We start from the raw sequence: 14,934 nt of genomic DNA on the forward strand, positions 1-14,934 counted from the left end.
AAAGTATTCTAAGTAGACTTGTATAATAAATTTATGATGGTTGGATATGTGCCAATGAGATAAATCTATAAGTAGATTTATTTTATTGATGAATAAGTTGTCGCTTAGTAGCCATCTAAGTAGACTTGTTTAAACTTATTGTGAAAATCGAGTTTACTTTATAGACTCAAGAAATTGTGAGATAAATTGACTTTGAGACGTCTTAGTCAATATTAGTGAATTGACCGGATCCGTTGACTTAACCCCTGGGAAGAAAATTGATAGGAATGGACTATGCCACTGAAAAACGACAAGTAATGGGAACCCAACCTTTGTGATTGGAGATCCCATGAAGAAGGTTCATATGGGTAAAAACAAGTTACTTGTTAGTTATGTTAGCACTAAAATTTTATCCATTTCCTATGTGTTATGATAATGGCTATGAGAAGTGCTAAATTAAAATTAAATTTGAGGGGTAAGCTTTAAAGGCTTTTAATGATTACCATAAGCCCTTCTGGGTGGTGTATGGATGTAGCATACACTAGATGGAATCACCTATAAGAGTGTCAAGTGGGGCCGCTTGCATGAGACCGTGGCGAGTCTCTAGAGCACTCATGAAAACCAGACACGCGCACGGCCTAAATGCGCAACACCGCGTAACACGAGAATTGTGGGGGTGTGATGTGGGTGTTATACCGCTAACATACGCCAAGTGTTTTTGGTTCATATAGCTTGCTACACCAAATTCACTGTGTGTTAAGTATATCATTCTAGCACTGGTTCATATAGCTTGCTACACCAGTTTGATGCATCACACTCAAAAGTAACTCAGACAATGTTTTAAAACAATTCTAATTTATTTTTTTAATTTAAAACTTTTGAAATATGTGGGGGATTGTTGGATATTTTATATATTTCAAAAGTTACTTATTTTATAATTTATTATTAAATATTTGGAAAGTGTCATGCTTTACGTTTTGTTACTTTCAAATTAATTAATTTATATTTATATTTATACTTAATGCATTAATTTCATGTAAATTAATATGAATGAACGTTTGCAATTTGGTAGTTAATAGATAGTGGTGAATGCTACATAATAGGGATTATAGTAGCTAAAAAGGAGGATTATCAGTTAACATAGGAATCCTATGTGTATGATATATATAACCGAGTATGAGCAAGAACAAAAAAAAACAAGAGTTTTGGGCAACTTATAATATATACTTACCTCATTGTTTCTTTTATCTAACCTTCGAACACATAAGTTCTAATAAGCAAATAAAGTGTCTGAGTTACCTACCTTGTGACATTCTCATGTCTTGATAGCCTCGACATGTTTATCGTCGAGAAGAACCGGTTGTATTCTGGGGGAGTTGCGCAATATTTGCGGATAATTCCTTAGTTCAGTGATTACACGCCTCCGGTTATTTGTATTCCAGCCATCCGCGACAACAATTATTACATTGTAATAATAGTATTATAATTGATTATTTACTAACAGTATAATATTCAATTTTGGGGTGTTTTATGCACAAACTCTATAAGATACAACCTACTAGAAAGAAAGGCTTACCGATGCCACTGAGCAGTCATGTGGTTGATCCCTATCACGCATAGGATCCAATTGTATTTGTGCTTTGGAAGTGGAAGATGATCCCTTCACACATTCTTCAAAAATACCAATGAAGTTTGGTAATTTAGAGAGCTCCAATTCAGTTAGTGAAACCAATTCAACATGTTGAGATTGGCCAAACACATATTTCAATCCATCACATTTTCTTATTCTGATAGCTTCTAGTACTGGAAGGTCTTTAGCAGAGAGGAAAGATAGTATAGAAACTAACATAGGGCAATTCTCAATTGTAATTCTCTTTAGATTGCAGAGGTTTGCCTTACCATTGAATAGTTGTTCCAAATTTTTCATGTTTTTCAGTTCTAGTACAACCAAGTTGGACAAGATCGGTACATGAGAACCAATGGTGTCAATGAGGCACCGTAGTTGTGAAATCCCATCCAAATGAAGTTCAACAAGATCATTCATACCGTGTTCTAAAGGAACAATCTCAGGCATGAGATTTCTCCATTCCCCCTTAATTCGTTCTAGAAAAAGAGCCTCTGCTGTTTGCATGCAGTACTTGAGTGTTCCTTTTGAAAATTGACACTTTTCATCACCACGAAACACAACATATTTGGAAAATCTGGTACCCAAATCTAAGTCTCTCGTATGATTCTTGATTTGATACCTTTGCAACTCAGGTAAGGTTATTTCCTGACAAAAATCATTGAAACTATATTCGAAATACAACTCTTCAAGTGATGAGCATCTTTCAATAACTTCAAATGGATTATTCATTCTTATTTGACAATCTTCCAACTTCAACAATTTAAACTTCCTCAGTTTTGTAATTTGATCTGGCAATTCATTGACTTTGCATCTATCCAAATCAAGAGTCTCCAGACTTTGTAGGTTTCCCAAAATAGAGATGTCACCTAAATCCACTTTATCAACCGACATAGATCGAATATTGGTCAATGACCGAATTGAATCTGGTAATGATAAAGACGAGTCAAAATAATTGCCAGAAAAATTCAAAACACGAAGCTTGATAACATTTTCAAAAAAAGACTTTGGAACTTCTGTACATCCGCGATCTTTATCCGCCTTGATAATTAATGCCTCAAGTTTGGAACCATCAAACTTTAAGTTAAAAATATCCAAGCGCTTCCCTTCACATAATAAATATTTGATATTTGTTTGCTTTTCAACCGATGACATCTCATTTTTATCAAACAATTTTACACATTGAATCTCTTTGTTCGCTATCCATTGAGCTGCTTCACGGACCAAATCATGCAGTTTTAGACGTTTTTCACCGTCCTCCAACAACAAACAAGAATCTACGAGCTTGTCTTTGGCTAGAACTACTAGGTTTCGAGCATCATCGTAGCTACCATAATCTTCCCCCAAAATGCCCACACCTATGCAAAGTCTTGTTATAACTTCAATAGAATTTTCTTCATCTTCTCGGAAAACCGAACATAAGAGAAACAACCCCTTGGCTTTTTCATCCTTCAAATTATCATAGCTAATCTTCAACAAGTTATAAATTCCAACCTTATCATCATCAACACCATGCATGGATACAGGCTTCTTCAAGGATTTCAATGTCACATCCCATTTGTGCTCTCGATGTTGGTGGCCCTTTAAGCTACTGGCTATAACTGAAATTGCAACAGGTAATCGTTTGCATTCCTTTGCAATTTTACGTCCCTTATCGATCAATATTTGAGAGGTGCTATCACTTATCTTGGCATACATTTTGAACATGATCCATGCTTCTTCTTCTGATAAAAGACCCAATTCAATTATCTTATCACAATCCATGTTGTTGAAAGTTTCTTGATTACGCGAGGTTACAAGAACTCTACAACCTTTGTGTGTGTCTTGTTTTGGAATTCCTATTGCATCAAAATCAAGAGGTGAGCCTCGATCCCACACATCATCCAGTATCACAAGAATTTTGTCACCATTTGTTAATCTACTCCATAGTTTTTTGGGTCGGTCTGGTTCATTACAACCCCCCCATTCCAGTCTTAAAGATCCAGCAATATCATCTTGAATTTTTTTTATATCAGGAGTAAATGACACGGTCGTATCAACGACATAAGCAAATATTTCAGATTGCTTTAGCTCTTTACCCACTTCTTTGGCCATTGTTGTCTTTCCGGTGCCCCCCATCCCTTGCAATCCGGTTATATAGTTATTGTCATCTTTTAATGCTTCCAACAGTTCTTTGTATTTTGACTCTCTACTTTCAAAAGAAATGTAATCTTTGGATGAATAGCGTTCAACACCTGGAACAGGGCGAGGAAGTTCAATATTTTCAAATTTCTCTCCCTTTAGTTGTTTGATCTTCTCCAAGTTATTTGATAACTCCTTTCCCTTTTTATATCGCCAGATACAATTAGGACAAAATCCAAAAAAACATGTTTGTTTTGTTTTTGTGTCCACTTGATTGAGCTCATCAATATCTTTTTCCCAAGAACCAACTATAGCTTTAATATCTTTATCTCTTTCTCTTGCATCTTTGACACGTTGCTCGATAGTTATCCTTTGTGGTTCCAACGTAGTTCTTTCTTCTTCAAATTTCTTAACAATGCATGTGAAGCAAAATACATAACGTGCTTCTGCTATTGCGCCATCAATCAATTTGTCCACATATTTCTTCACCAAATCACAGAGGATACTTGCCATCTAAATCAATTTCAAGAAAACAAAGTCAGGCATATATAGAATGAAAGGTATTAGGATCAATATAAATAATGATTCACTACAACAGTACTAGTATTAGTCTTGATTTGAAATTGAAACGGTTCAAATTGCATATATAACACATGGGAGGAGTTATATCAACCTCTTCCAAAAAGTTCACCATTAAGGAAAGTTTTATTGACATTTAGGTGAAATATACTCAATGTGGAACTTATTCGTTCATACATGAAATCGAACACTAAAAAAATAGTAAGTTTTATGAACAGACTTCTTCTTTCAATGCATAAGTTTTATGAACAGACTTCTTCTTTCACCAATCTACACAGAGAATAATGTAATGTTCAATGCAATTGAAGTTATGCAGTAAAAAATAGATACCATAATATGTGTATCAGTGTATGTTCAAAAAATAGCAAAAAATCTAAATATATATTGGGACGAGTCTCGGAGAGGGAGTAGAACATAGTCCATTCTTATGATGCACGAGACCGACTATGGAGAAAGATATCAAATTTGCTCCTATTATAATTTTACTTGCTCTGTTTTAAATTAATAAAATATAAATAAAAATCACATCTATTACTAATATATTAAAATCAATTACCACCAATGTTACTAATTTATCCCTATTAGTTTTAACCACGTTGCAAGTTTTATACGCTTCATTGTAATTTCACTAAAATAAAAATAAATAAAAAATATAGAAAGATAATATGCTTAAAAATAGGAATAAAATAGATTATAGATAGAAACAAAACATAACAATCTATACATAAAAATAGGAAGGAAAAAAAACAATTATTAATAATAATAATATAATAAAGTTAATTAGTATCAAACTTAAATTATCCGAAATATTCCTTATAAAATTTCTAATTTTTGATTAAAAATATACACGGGACAATTATTTGTCACTAAATCATAAAAAATTGGATAAATAAGTTTAAGAGAAATAATTAACACAATAATTTCAGTTATATTTTAACAATAATATATTATATAACATCTATAAAAAAAATATTATATAACAAATTTTTAAATATTTAATTTAATATTTTTTTACATTAATATAGTGACACACTCAAATATTGTATAAAAATCAGTGGACCCGTGCCCGATCGAATGCACGTGTCTTTAAACTAGTTTATTAAGAAAATAAAAACCTAATAATTTGGAGTATATTTTTATGTGTTTTTTTTTTAAATAGGTTTTATAGAAAGATAAAAAAGATAAGAAAGAGAGTAAATTAAATCAGTGGACCCGTGCCCGAGCGAATGCACGGGTCTTTAAACTAGTTTATTAAGAAAATAAAAACCTAATAATTTGGAGTATATTTTTATGTGTTTTTTTTTAAAATAGGTTTTATAAAAAGATAAGAAAGAGAGTAAATTAAATGCAATTTATATTTACTCTTATGAGAACTAGCGGGCCAGGCAGGCGCGTTCCGCGTCTGCCTGTGTCTAACTTATGTCAAAAACAATATGCCGTATGTTATGGTCAGTTTGTTAATAAGAGATTTTTGCTGCTAAAAAAAAGATGTGTCTTATGTTATGGTAAGTTTGTTAATAACATATTTTTGTTGGTACTAAAAAAATCAAATGTATTGTTGGTATTATGAAAAGTTCACACCAAATTTATGTATTCTCTTTATATATAGTTAGAAGTATAAATAAATAAATAAACAAAAAATTTCTTAAAAAAGATTAATATTTTTTTCCTCTTATAATTTGGAACAAAAAAGTTGATTTTTTTTCTCTTATATTTTAGGACGGAGTGGGTGCTATTTTAAACCAACATTGTCTTCAAAATAAAAATAAAAAAAAAATCAACATTAACTAACAGGGCTTTTGTTTCACGGTTGAAAATTTCACTATCGGGAATAACTTTCCCAAGAAATAATAATAGCCATTTTATTCTCAGGTATTTTAAAGAAAATGTGTTTGGTTAGTAAAAATCATATTCCTTTGAGTTATGTAAGAGCGGGTATGTGGGTAGTTATTTTAATTTTATTCCCATTTTTATGGGAACCTTTTATTCCTATCCATTTTTTTGGGATTAAAGTGTAAATTACTTTATTCCTGAGAATGTTTTATTCGTGGGAGTTAATTTCCTAACTTTGTAACAAACTTAGTAGTTTATATTTAAAAGTTTTATATTCCTGAAAATAAAAGTTTTAGGAGGGTGTATTGGATTGAGATTTTATGAGACAATTTTGGCAAAAAAAGTCTTGATGATTTTATGAGATTTTGTTGGACTATATTGATTTTGTGAGATTTTAAAGACTTTTTTACAATCAAGATTTTTAACACATGATTTGAATGGATTTTGAGAGATTTTTTCAAAAGACTTTTTTACAATCAAGATTTCATAACACTTTGTATATTAGGAAACTTTTGTATATTAGGAAAATTTTAAAAGAATCAATAAATTTTAATAAAAGAAATTATATTTTTTTGGGAATCCAAAGATTTTAAAAAAAACCTTACATTTTTGTTACGTATATGTTTCTTTTTTTTTTGGGTACATTTTTACGTATATGTTTCTAATCACCAATAAAAAGGTTATCACTACCACTACCATTGATGGAAAATAGAAGCAGATGAATGGGTGACGAAAAAACTTTGTTTGCCGTTGTAATTAATCAAAACTTTGTAAAAAAGATGTAGAATTTGTTAAAATATTTTTTTGCAAAAAAACATATTTGATAGGTAAAGAAGAAGAAGAAGAAGAAAACCGGTATAATGATGATGAAAGTAAAAAGTGTTGAGGAGTTTGAAAAATTCTCAAGGCTTTTGGGGAGATTGTTGAAAAAGTGAACAAAGAAAAGAAGAAAAAACCGGGTGCAGTGATGATGAACTGTGAAAGTAATAAAGAAGAAGAAGAAATTTTATACATATGAAAGTAAAAAGTCTTGGAGAGTTCAAAAAAGTCTCAAGGTTTTTGGTGAGATTGTTGAAAAAGTCTATCAAGTGTATTTTCAACTAAAAAGTCTCTCAAAATCCATTCCAAACAAGAATCCATCAAAATCGGTAGACTTTTGAATACCAATGGACATTTTAAAAGTAGGAACAAATCTCAATTGAATACCAACGGATTGTGTTGCCCTGAAAAAAAAATCTTATTTGTCTTGATTGAATACCACAAGATTTATTTAACTTTTTTAAAAGTCTTGATTGAATACCTCAAGATTTTTTTGTCATAAAAAAGTCTTTTAAAATCCCATGAAATCCCAATCCAATACACATAAACAAACACTCCCTATAAAGGTTAATTTTGTAAATTTGATCCTAAACATACATAACTAATTTTGTTTTTTAACGGAAACACACTAATCTTATTTTTTTATTTTTGTTAACTCCGCTAAACTTTGATCTATCATGGGAGTTATTAGTTTATAAAAAAACCTGTTTGGAGTAGCTTATTTTTGAGTTTATGCAAACAGCTTATGTAATTTTTATGTATAATTATAAGTTTGTCAAAATAGTTTAAAATAAAATAGATTATAAAAATACAATTTTCACTAACGTGAACTTATAAAATATATAGCCTAAAACCTTGCATAAGGTAATCCAAACGGCAGAGACACAGTTAAAAATTAAATATAATTAATACATATTAAAATTTGTACATTTTACATAATAAAATATAAATGATATTTTATTAATAATGGCCATTAAAGTTGTTTCTCTTTTTTTGACAAATAATGGCCATTAAGCTTGTCGTCGTTTTCTAGTTTTTTTATTTTACGAAGTTTGATTTCTAATAATGGCCATTAAAGTTGTTTCCCTTTGTCTTCAAAAAGAACCAGATATGTTTACAACTATTATGTTTTCAAATGAAATCTAGTGTAAGAAATTATAAACTCTTTTTAAAAGGCAATTATCAAATAAGTTAGAAAATAAGCTATAAACTAATAAACTTGCTATAGTTGAAGGTGAAGCCATGGCTATCTTGGAGGCTATGCGTCAGGCCACTTCAAGAGGTTGGTCCAACATTGTGTTCGAAAGCGACTACAAAGTTGTGGTTGATGCAATACAAGCTAGGGATGGCAGAAAAACCCAAACCCGTGAGACCCACCCGAACCCAAATCCAAGTCAACGGGCGAAACCCGAATTGACTGGGTTTGGGTTTGGGTTTGGGTGACACCCGAAAATATGGGTGTGGGTTTGGTATCACTCAAACCCACACCCGAAACCCATACACCTACCCGAAACATGTTAAAATTACCTAAATACCCCCACATATATGTATAAGTGTAAAAGTAAAATTAGGTTTTTCACAAACCACAAACCAAAATTGTGTTTGAATTTTGCTTGAAAGTTGGAAGAACTTAATTTTGGTTTAGTTGTAATTTAATTTTTTGAAAGACTATTTTGTAATTTTAAATTCCCTTGTAATTTTAAACCTATGTTTTTGCTAAGTGATTGACAATATGTTTAAATTCCATTGTTTTTGCTTAAATTTACCTTGTTTTGCTTAAATTTGCAAAGTAGTACAAAATGCGTTGTGGGTTTGGGTTTGGGTGTAAAAAACCCGAACCCAATGGGTGTGGGCGTGGGTGTGGTTTTGCCACCCGAACAGATTTGGGTTTGGGTTTGGGTTTGGGTGTTGATTTCGGGTGTGGGTTTGGTATCACTCAAACCCGCACCCGTGGGCGCCCGTTGCCATCCCTAATACAAGCCAATCATCATGGTATTGCAGAGTTGAGTTCTATTATTTTATCTATTAAGCTATTGTTACAATGTAATTCGAACTTTAAGATCAAGTTCACTAAGCGACAAGCGAACATGGCGGCTCACACTTTAGCTAGGGCGGCCATTTCATGGTCTAGTCGCATGTTCTTTCACTATGTTCCTCGTTGTATTGAACCTTTTATTATTAATGAAATGAGTTGATTGTGTTTGCTTCAAAAAAAAAAAAAAGCTATAAACTAATAAATAAATCTTTTTTTAGTCATAAGTTATAGGGTGCATTTGATTCGTTAAAAAATAAAGGATTGAACAGGATAACTTCAGTTGTACTGTGTTTGATATCAAAACTATTCCCGCAACAGGATAAACTGAGGGTCAAGTGACTGGACAAAATCCTAAATTCTTGTCCCCATTGAACCATGGGACAACTTTTTGTCCTCTGCACAAGTGGTACCAAAATAACCTTTTGTCCACCAAACATCGTACAAATATAAAATTTGTTCAACACCTTAAATTTTGTCATGTGATGTTCTGTCTTGTACTGTCATATACTGTTCTGTCAAATACTTATATTTTGCAGATCAAACGGACTTATAAACTAGCTTATTTACCTTCTCAAATAAACTCAAATACTATTAACATTATTATTAAAAAAAAAAAATCGACTTGAGTCATGCATTAATGAAAGGAATATGTACTCAAAGTCTCAAACACATAAAAATACTGAAAAATGTTAAACAGGATCGCGACACTAGTTAAGTATACTAATATAGAAATTTTATTTTGAAAGATATACATTTAATAGCTTAAAAACATAAAAAATAATATCTTTTTAACATTAATTTTATTCTTAACTTTATTTTTTTAATATCTTTAACAAGTGTCCGAAAACACCATTTAGATAATCCAAATTATAAATATACACATGGTAAAATGCATTTATAAAAATGGAGGTATGAACAGCATGAAAAAAATATGATCCGAATGAAATTCTTCATTACCTCTTATGACTCATTTATGTTCAGTGCACAAATTATCTATCTTCTCAAATTGCAAGCAGAAACCTCAAAGAAACAGTTAGCAGGAGAAAGAACCTATAACATCACTCTTACTCCAATAATCTAAGGCTTTAAATAAAAATATTACAACAACCAACCCTTTAAATAAAAATAAAAATATGTGTACAGTATAATTGTTAAGTATATACTTTACTCCGCCAACGGTTCTTTCTTTTATTCATTATTTATGTACATACTTTATACTTTACTTCGACAAGTGTTTTAGTATATATATATACTTTACTCATTTTCAATTTTTTTTCAAAAAAAAAGTATATACTTTACTCCACAATACTGTCATCATTAACTAAAAAAGTAAAAGGAGAAATAAAAAGAAAAAATTTGAAGTGAAAATGTTGACGCCGTCATTTTTAAGAAAAACTTTTAATTTTGAATTCTCGAGAAAATTTTCAGATTAACCATACAATACTTTCTTCCATTTGAATAAATAAATTTTTTTATTTTTTATTATGCATCAGAGTTAAAAAAATTTAGGCTTAATTAATAAAATGGTCCCTTAAAGACATTTTTGGTTTCATATTGGTCCCTTAAAGAAAAATAGGTCTAAATAGGTCCCTTAAAGAAAAAAAAGTCCGAATAGGTCCCTTAAAGACATATCCGTTAATCAGTTTGGTCCTATTTAGACCTCTTTTTAGGGACCAAACTGATTAACGGAGATTTTAAGGGACCTATTCGGACTTTTTTTTCTTTAAGGGACCTATTTGGACTTTTTTTTCTTTAAGGGACCAATCTGAAACCAAAAATGTCTTTAAGGGACCATTTTATTAATTAAGCCAAAAATTTATCATTCAATTTGACTAACTGAAGTATAATTAAGAGACCTAAATGTAACAACAAATAGTTAGAGAATGAAAATTAAACCAATAAATAAATTAAGAAACCTATTTTTTTTATTACTTTATACTCGTTATCTTTCCTTTCTTGCATATTTTTCAATATGAAACAACTAAAAAATCATCTAATTATTTACTCGCACTCCTTTTAAACATATATCTGCATAATTTGTTTTATGGTTAATCTTACACACTTAGTTTGTAAGTCTAGTTTTATTTGCCAATCCCACATCTTAGATACAGCTTGCAAGCAACAACCCTTCATCATGTTGAAAGATGTAAGAATTACTTTGTTATGCGCAACTTGATTTTGTGCATTTGATTAGAATACAGTACTTGTTTGTTTGTTGTCAACCTTAAAAAAATCTGTTAGTTTACATTATTGATTGTTCTCTAGTTATATTAGTCTGCTGATAATTGAGTAAACTGTCAAATACCCCCGAAATTTCAAAATTCGTCAAAGAAACCCTTCGTTGTCTTCCTATCTTTTACCTGTTGAATATTTTGGATTTACTTTAATTATTTATTTAAAATATAATTAAAAGTGTATAATATCAAATACAATTACTTGTCATATTATATTTAATTATTTAAATATATATCATTGGGCTTTATGTTGAACGGGCCGTGATGGGTTGGGTCGTTCTTTATTCTGCCTATTGAGAAGGTCCCTGCCTCCACTGATGAGTATATATTCTAGCCATCCCATTAAGCTAGAGAACACTGTACAAACATAACACGCATTAGGACTCATCAGTGAGAGGTAGAAGCATCGTCTCAACCCTCTCTTAGTTTCAGTCAAAGAAGGATTCATCCGCTGCCATTCAAGGTACACAATTCATTTCTTTGATCTATTTAATTAAAGTAGATATGCTATAATCATGTATCTGTGATCTAAGGCTAATTTCAAATCCTTCAATTGGTATCAGAGCCGCTTAGATACATATTATGGTTATTGTGTAATTTTTGTATGAACCCTAATATTTGGTTCCTCTTGTCATCAATACAAGGCAAATAAGATGAATTGGGTTATGTTCATACATGTATTGATTTTGCATTCTGTTACCGACAATACTAGTTATTACCCATGATCCTTTGATTATTTGTTTCCTTTCCCCAAATTTTAATGGAACGGTACAGTGCAATTTAAATTTATTGGTAACAAATTCCTAAAAGGCAATAAGAAAGAATCAATATGCAGAAAACCCTTTTATTTAGGATTTAGAATCGTTCTATTTGAACTAAACCCAGAACCGATGGAAGAATCCTGTTTTTTCAATCTGCGTTTTGCTATACGATTCTTATTTTGGTTTTATAAATCCAGCGTCGTGACAATATTTTTAATCCATGATTAAGTGTTAATAAACAATGTTTTGTAGTGGCAACGTTCAGATTCATACTTTGTTTTGAAAAGCAAATTTTTGGTTGATATATGATCTAACCTGTTGATCAGAAAGGTTGAGGCCGGTCCGTTGAGCAAGCTTTCACACCGAAGGGGGGGTTTGTACCTGCAGGTGCTCCGATGCCTAAGTCAGCAAGAGAACAAGAGATACAAAGAAGAGAGAGAAAGTAAGGTATAAAATGATTCAGAATACCTGGCTCTCCTGTCTAGGAGAGCTTATATAGTGCCCCCAGCGCTGGGCCAAAGGTTGGTCTATTGGGCCGGGATAACCGACCCAATAGACTCAACTGCCAAGATAGTCCCTGTATCGTAGGGGGAGGCCGTTATTTTGCCTCTATCTTGGTTGGAGCCGTTCCGCTATTTGCGGGTAAGGGATAAGCTCCGTGACAGCTGTGGTTGGATAAAGGAGCACGTGTTAAACGTGCTGCTTAGCTGTTAAGCTACATAGGAGTGGATCAACATGCGCGGATGTATGAGCACGTGGTTAACGTGGTGCTAATCCGTTAAGTCGAGCAGGACACGTCATTGGCTGACGTGTCGGGGAAGTCTCCCCTTATTGGGCCGTGCCCCCAAATGTCGGGCAGAAGCGATTGGGCCAGACCTTGGCCCAGTCCAGAACAGGAGCCCCCCAAGTCGTTGCTCCTAGGCATAGGAGTAATGACTTAAGGTCCAGGCCCGATGTCGAGGAGATGTTTTCCCCCATCAATCCTAGGAGGAGTTTATAATTTATTGATTATGATTGTTGCTCGCTTGTACGAGGAGAGTTTATTCGTTGTTCGTAAATTCCTCTGTGGCACGACGAGGAGGATTTTCCAAGGAGGAAGTTTCCCTTTGTATCGCGTGCCACGATGTCCGAGGAGGAACTTACGGGGAAGAGATTTTTCCTTTGAAATTTCTTTTTGCTTTCTAATTCCTCGACTAATTGTCGAGGAAGTATTGCGTATGTTGCATCTAGCTGATGCTGCCTGTTCTGGCGGGCACGTTTATTTACGTTTGTTCCGCTTGCCCGTAATTCGCGCTTGTTCGCAAAGTCGGGGAGATAATTACGTTGGTGATAACGATGAGTCCCTCGAGAGGCGCGTGGTTCTGCTCGATGGGATATGAAAAGACATGATGCTTCGTTTGATAGCGCCACGTGTGTGGGCTATGAAGGGGCGCCATTATTGCCTAGGGAATAGGTTATGATAACCTCGTTTTACGAGGAGAGTTTGGGGCCGTTAGATCGACGCGTCTTTTGATTTCCTGCGAGATTTAATTGGAGCCATCTGATGGGCTTTGATCCGGATCGTTAGATTTTGATCAACGGTTGTAACGCCATCAGATGCGTTGCTTTGCGAAGTAGGGTGCAAGGACTCGCAGTCTATAAATAGGGGGGAAGATGTCCATTTGGAACTTTTCACTTCCTCTCTTCCTCCGTTTGTGGCTGTTGCTCACCTACTCCCTTTTCAGAGTTTCATTTTTACCAAGTTCTACGTTATTCAAAGGCTCGAATCTTCGTCCAAACAGGTAATGTGTTTTACTCCGTTTCGATTTCTCATGCCTTTGACTTGCAGCCTTGCTTTGGGTGCTTTCATTTATGCTTGGATTTGTGTGTATTTTTCTCATACCCATTTTGTTTGTGTTTCCTTGTTGTGTTGATTTAAGGGTGTTTTGGTTTAATCACTATGCTTAGCGTGATTTAGTGTTTGAATATCTGTCTTAGATTTTGGGGTATGAATCTACTACGTGTTGGTAGTTTAGATCATTTTTTCAGTGTGATTTTGGTGTTTGATAGTGGTATACTCACTGTCAAACGCCATTTCTGTGCGTCTCAAGGTTTTGGTAACTATGATTTGAATCGTATTTTCATCATCTTTCTGGAAAAATGAAGAACACCTTTGAATACTGATGTTTTCTGGGTAAAGGTGATGAACATGCCTGGATATCCATGCGTTTCTGGGAAAAACATGAGGAACACTGATGAGTGTTCATAGCTTCTTGGGATTCTATGCGTTTTTCGTCGGAGAGGAGATGTTGTTCCCTCTCCCCGTTTATTGTAGCAAAAAGCTAGGTTAGTTGAACCTTATGTCGGGGAGCTTCTCCCCATTTTCGCCTTCGCGAATATTTTAAGTGTCTTTATGAATTGTATGAATGTCGGGGACCTTCTCCCCGCTTTTTCTTTGAGAAAATGAGTTTGTAGAAACTCTGTGTCGGGGAGCTTCTCCCCGTTTTTAACTTTAGATTTTGTGCAAACTGAAGTTTGCTTCTAAGTGTCGAGCCTTGTTGCTTGCTTGTGTCGGGGACCTTATCCCCGTTTTTAGGCTTTCTCCTCGTTTTCTCCGTTTTGTCTTTGTTTTGCCATTTTGATAAGGGCTTTTGGTCGGGGACAGCGTCCTCGCCCTATTTCACGCCCTTTCACTTGAATTGCGGTGAAAGGGTGGATTTGATATGACTTTCGAATTCACTTTATTTTCGCTGCTTTTCAGGTATTCAAAATGTCAGATATAGAGGAAGTGACGGGGAGCCAAGCAACGTCAAAACACAAGCTGGTCGACACCATAACAGATCCAGAGCTGGCCTGGGTTGCGCCCGAGCCGAGGGGCATTGCTTCGACAATAACCGCGCAGGATCCCCGGCTCTTTACTATTGTCGAGGGGGTTGGTCCGGTTAACTGGGAGGTCCATATGCCTGCTGA

The 14,934-nt window shown here is 33.7% G+C and overlaps 1 protein-coding gene across 13 annotated transcripts in view; it reads right to left on the bottom strand.

The window, feature by feature from the left end:
• LOC123883609 overlaps window positions 1–14,934 on the bottom strand; it is a 37,657-nt gene that overhangs the window by 7,279 nt on the left and 15,444 nt on the right. For 10 of the 13 annotated variants that reach the window (XM_045932506.1, XM_045932501.1, XM_045932497.1 and 7 more), the window contains exon 3: window positions 1,556–4,237. In XM_045932506.1, coding sequence (XP_045788462.1) covers window positions 1,556–4,237 — 2,682 coding nt within the window. Of the gene's footprint in view, window positions 1–1,555; window positions 4,238–9,947; window positions 10,011–14,934 lie in introns of all 13 variants that reach the window. The other 3 variants (XM_045932504.1, XM_045932499.1, XM_045932495.1) reach the window with 1 other exon arrangement.

The sequence above is a fragment of the Trifolium pratense genome, linkage group LG5 (genome assembly GCF_020283565.1).
Source record: "Trifolium pratense cultivar HEN17-A07 linkage group LG5, ARS_RC_1.1, whole genome shotgun sequence".
In the NCBI taxonomy this organism is placed as follows: domain Eukaryota; kingdom Viridiplantae; phylum Streptophyta; class Magnoliopsida; order Fabales; family Fabaceae; genus Trifolium; species Trifolium pratense.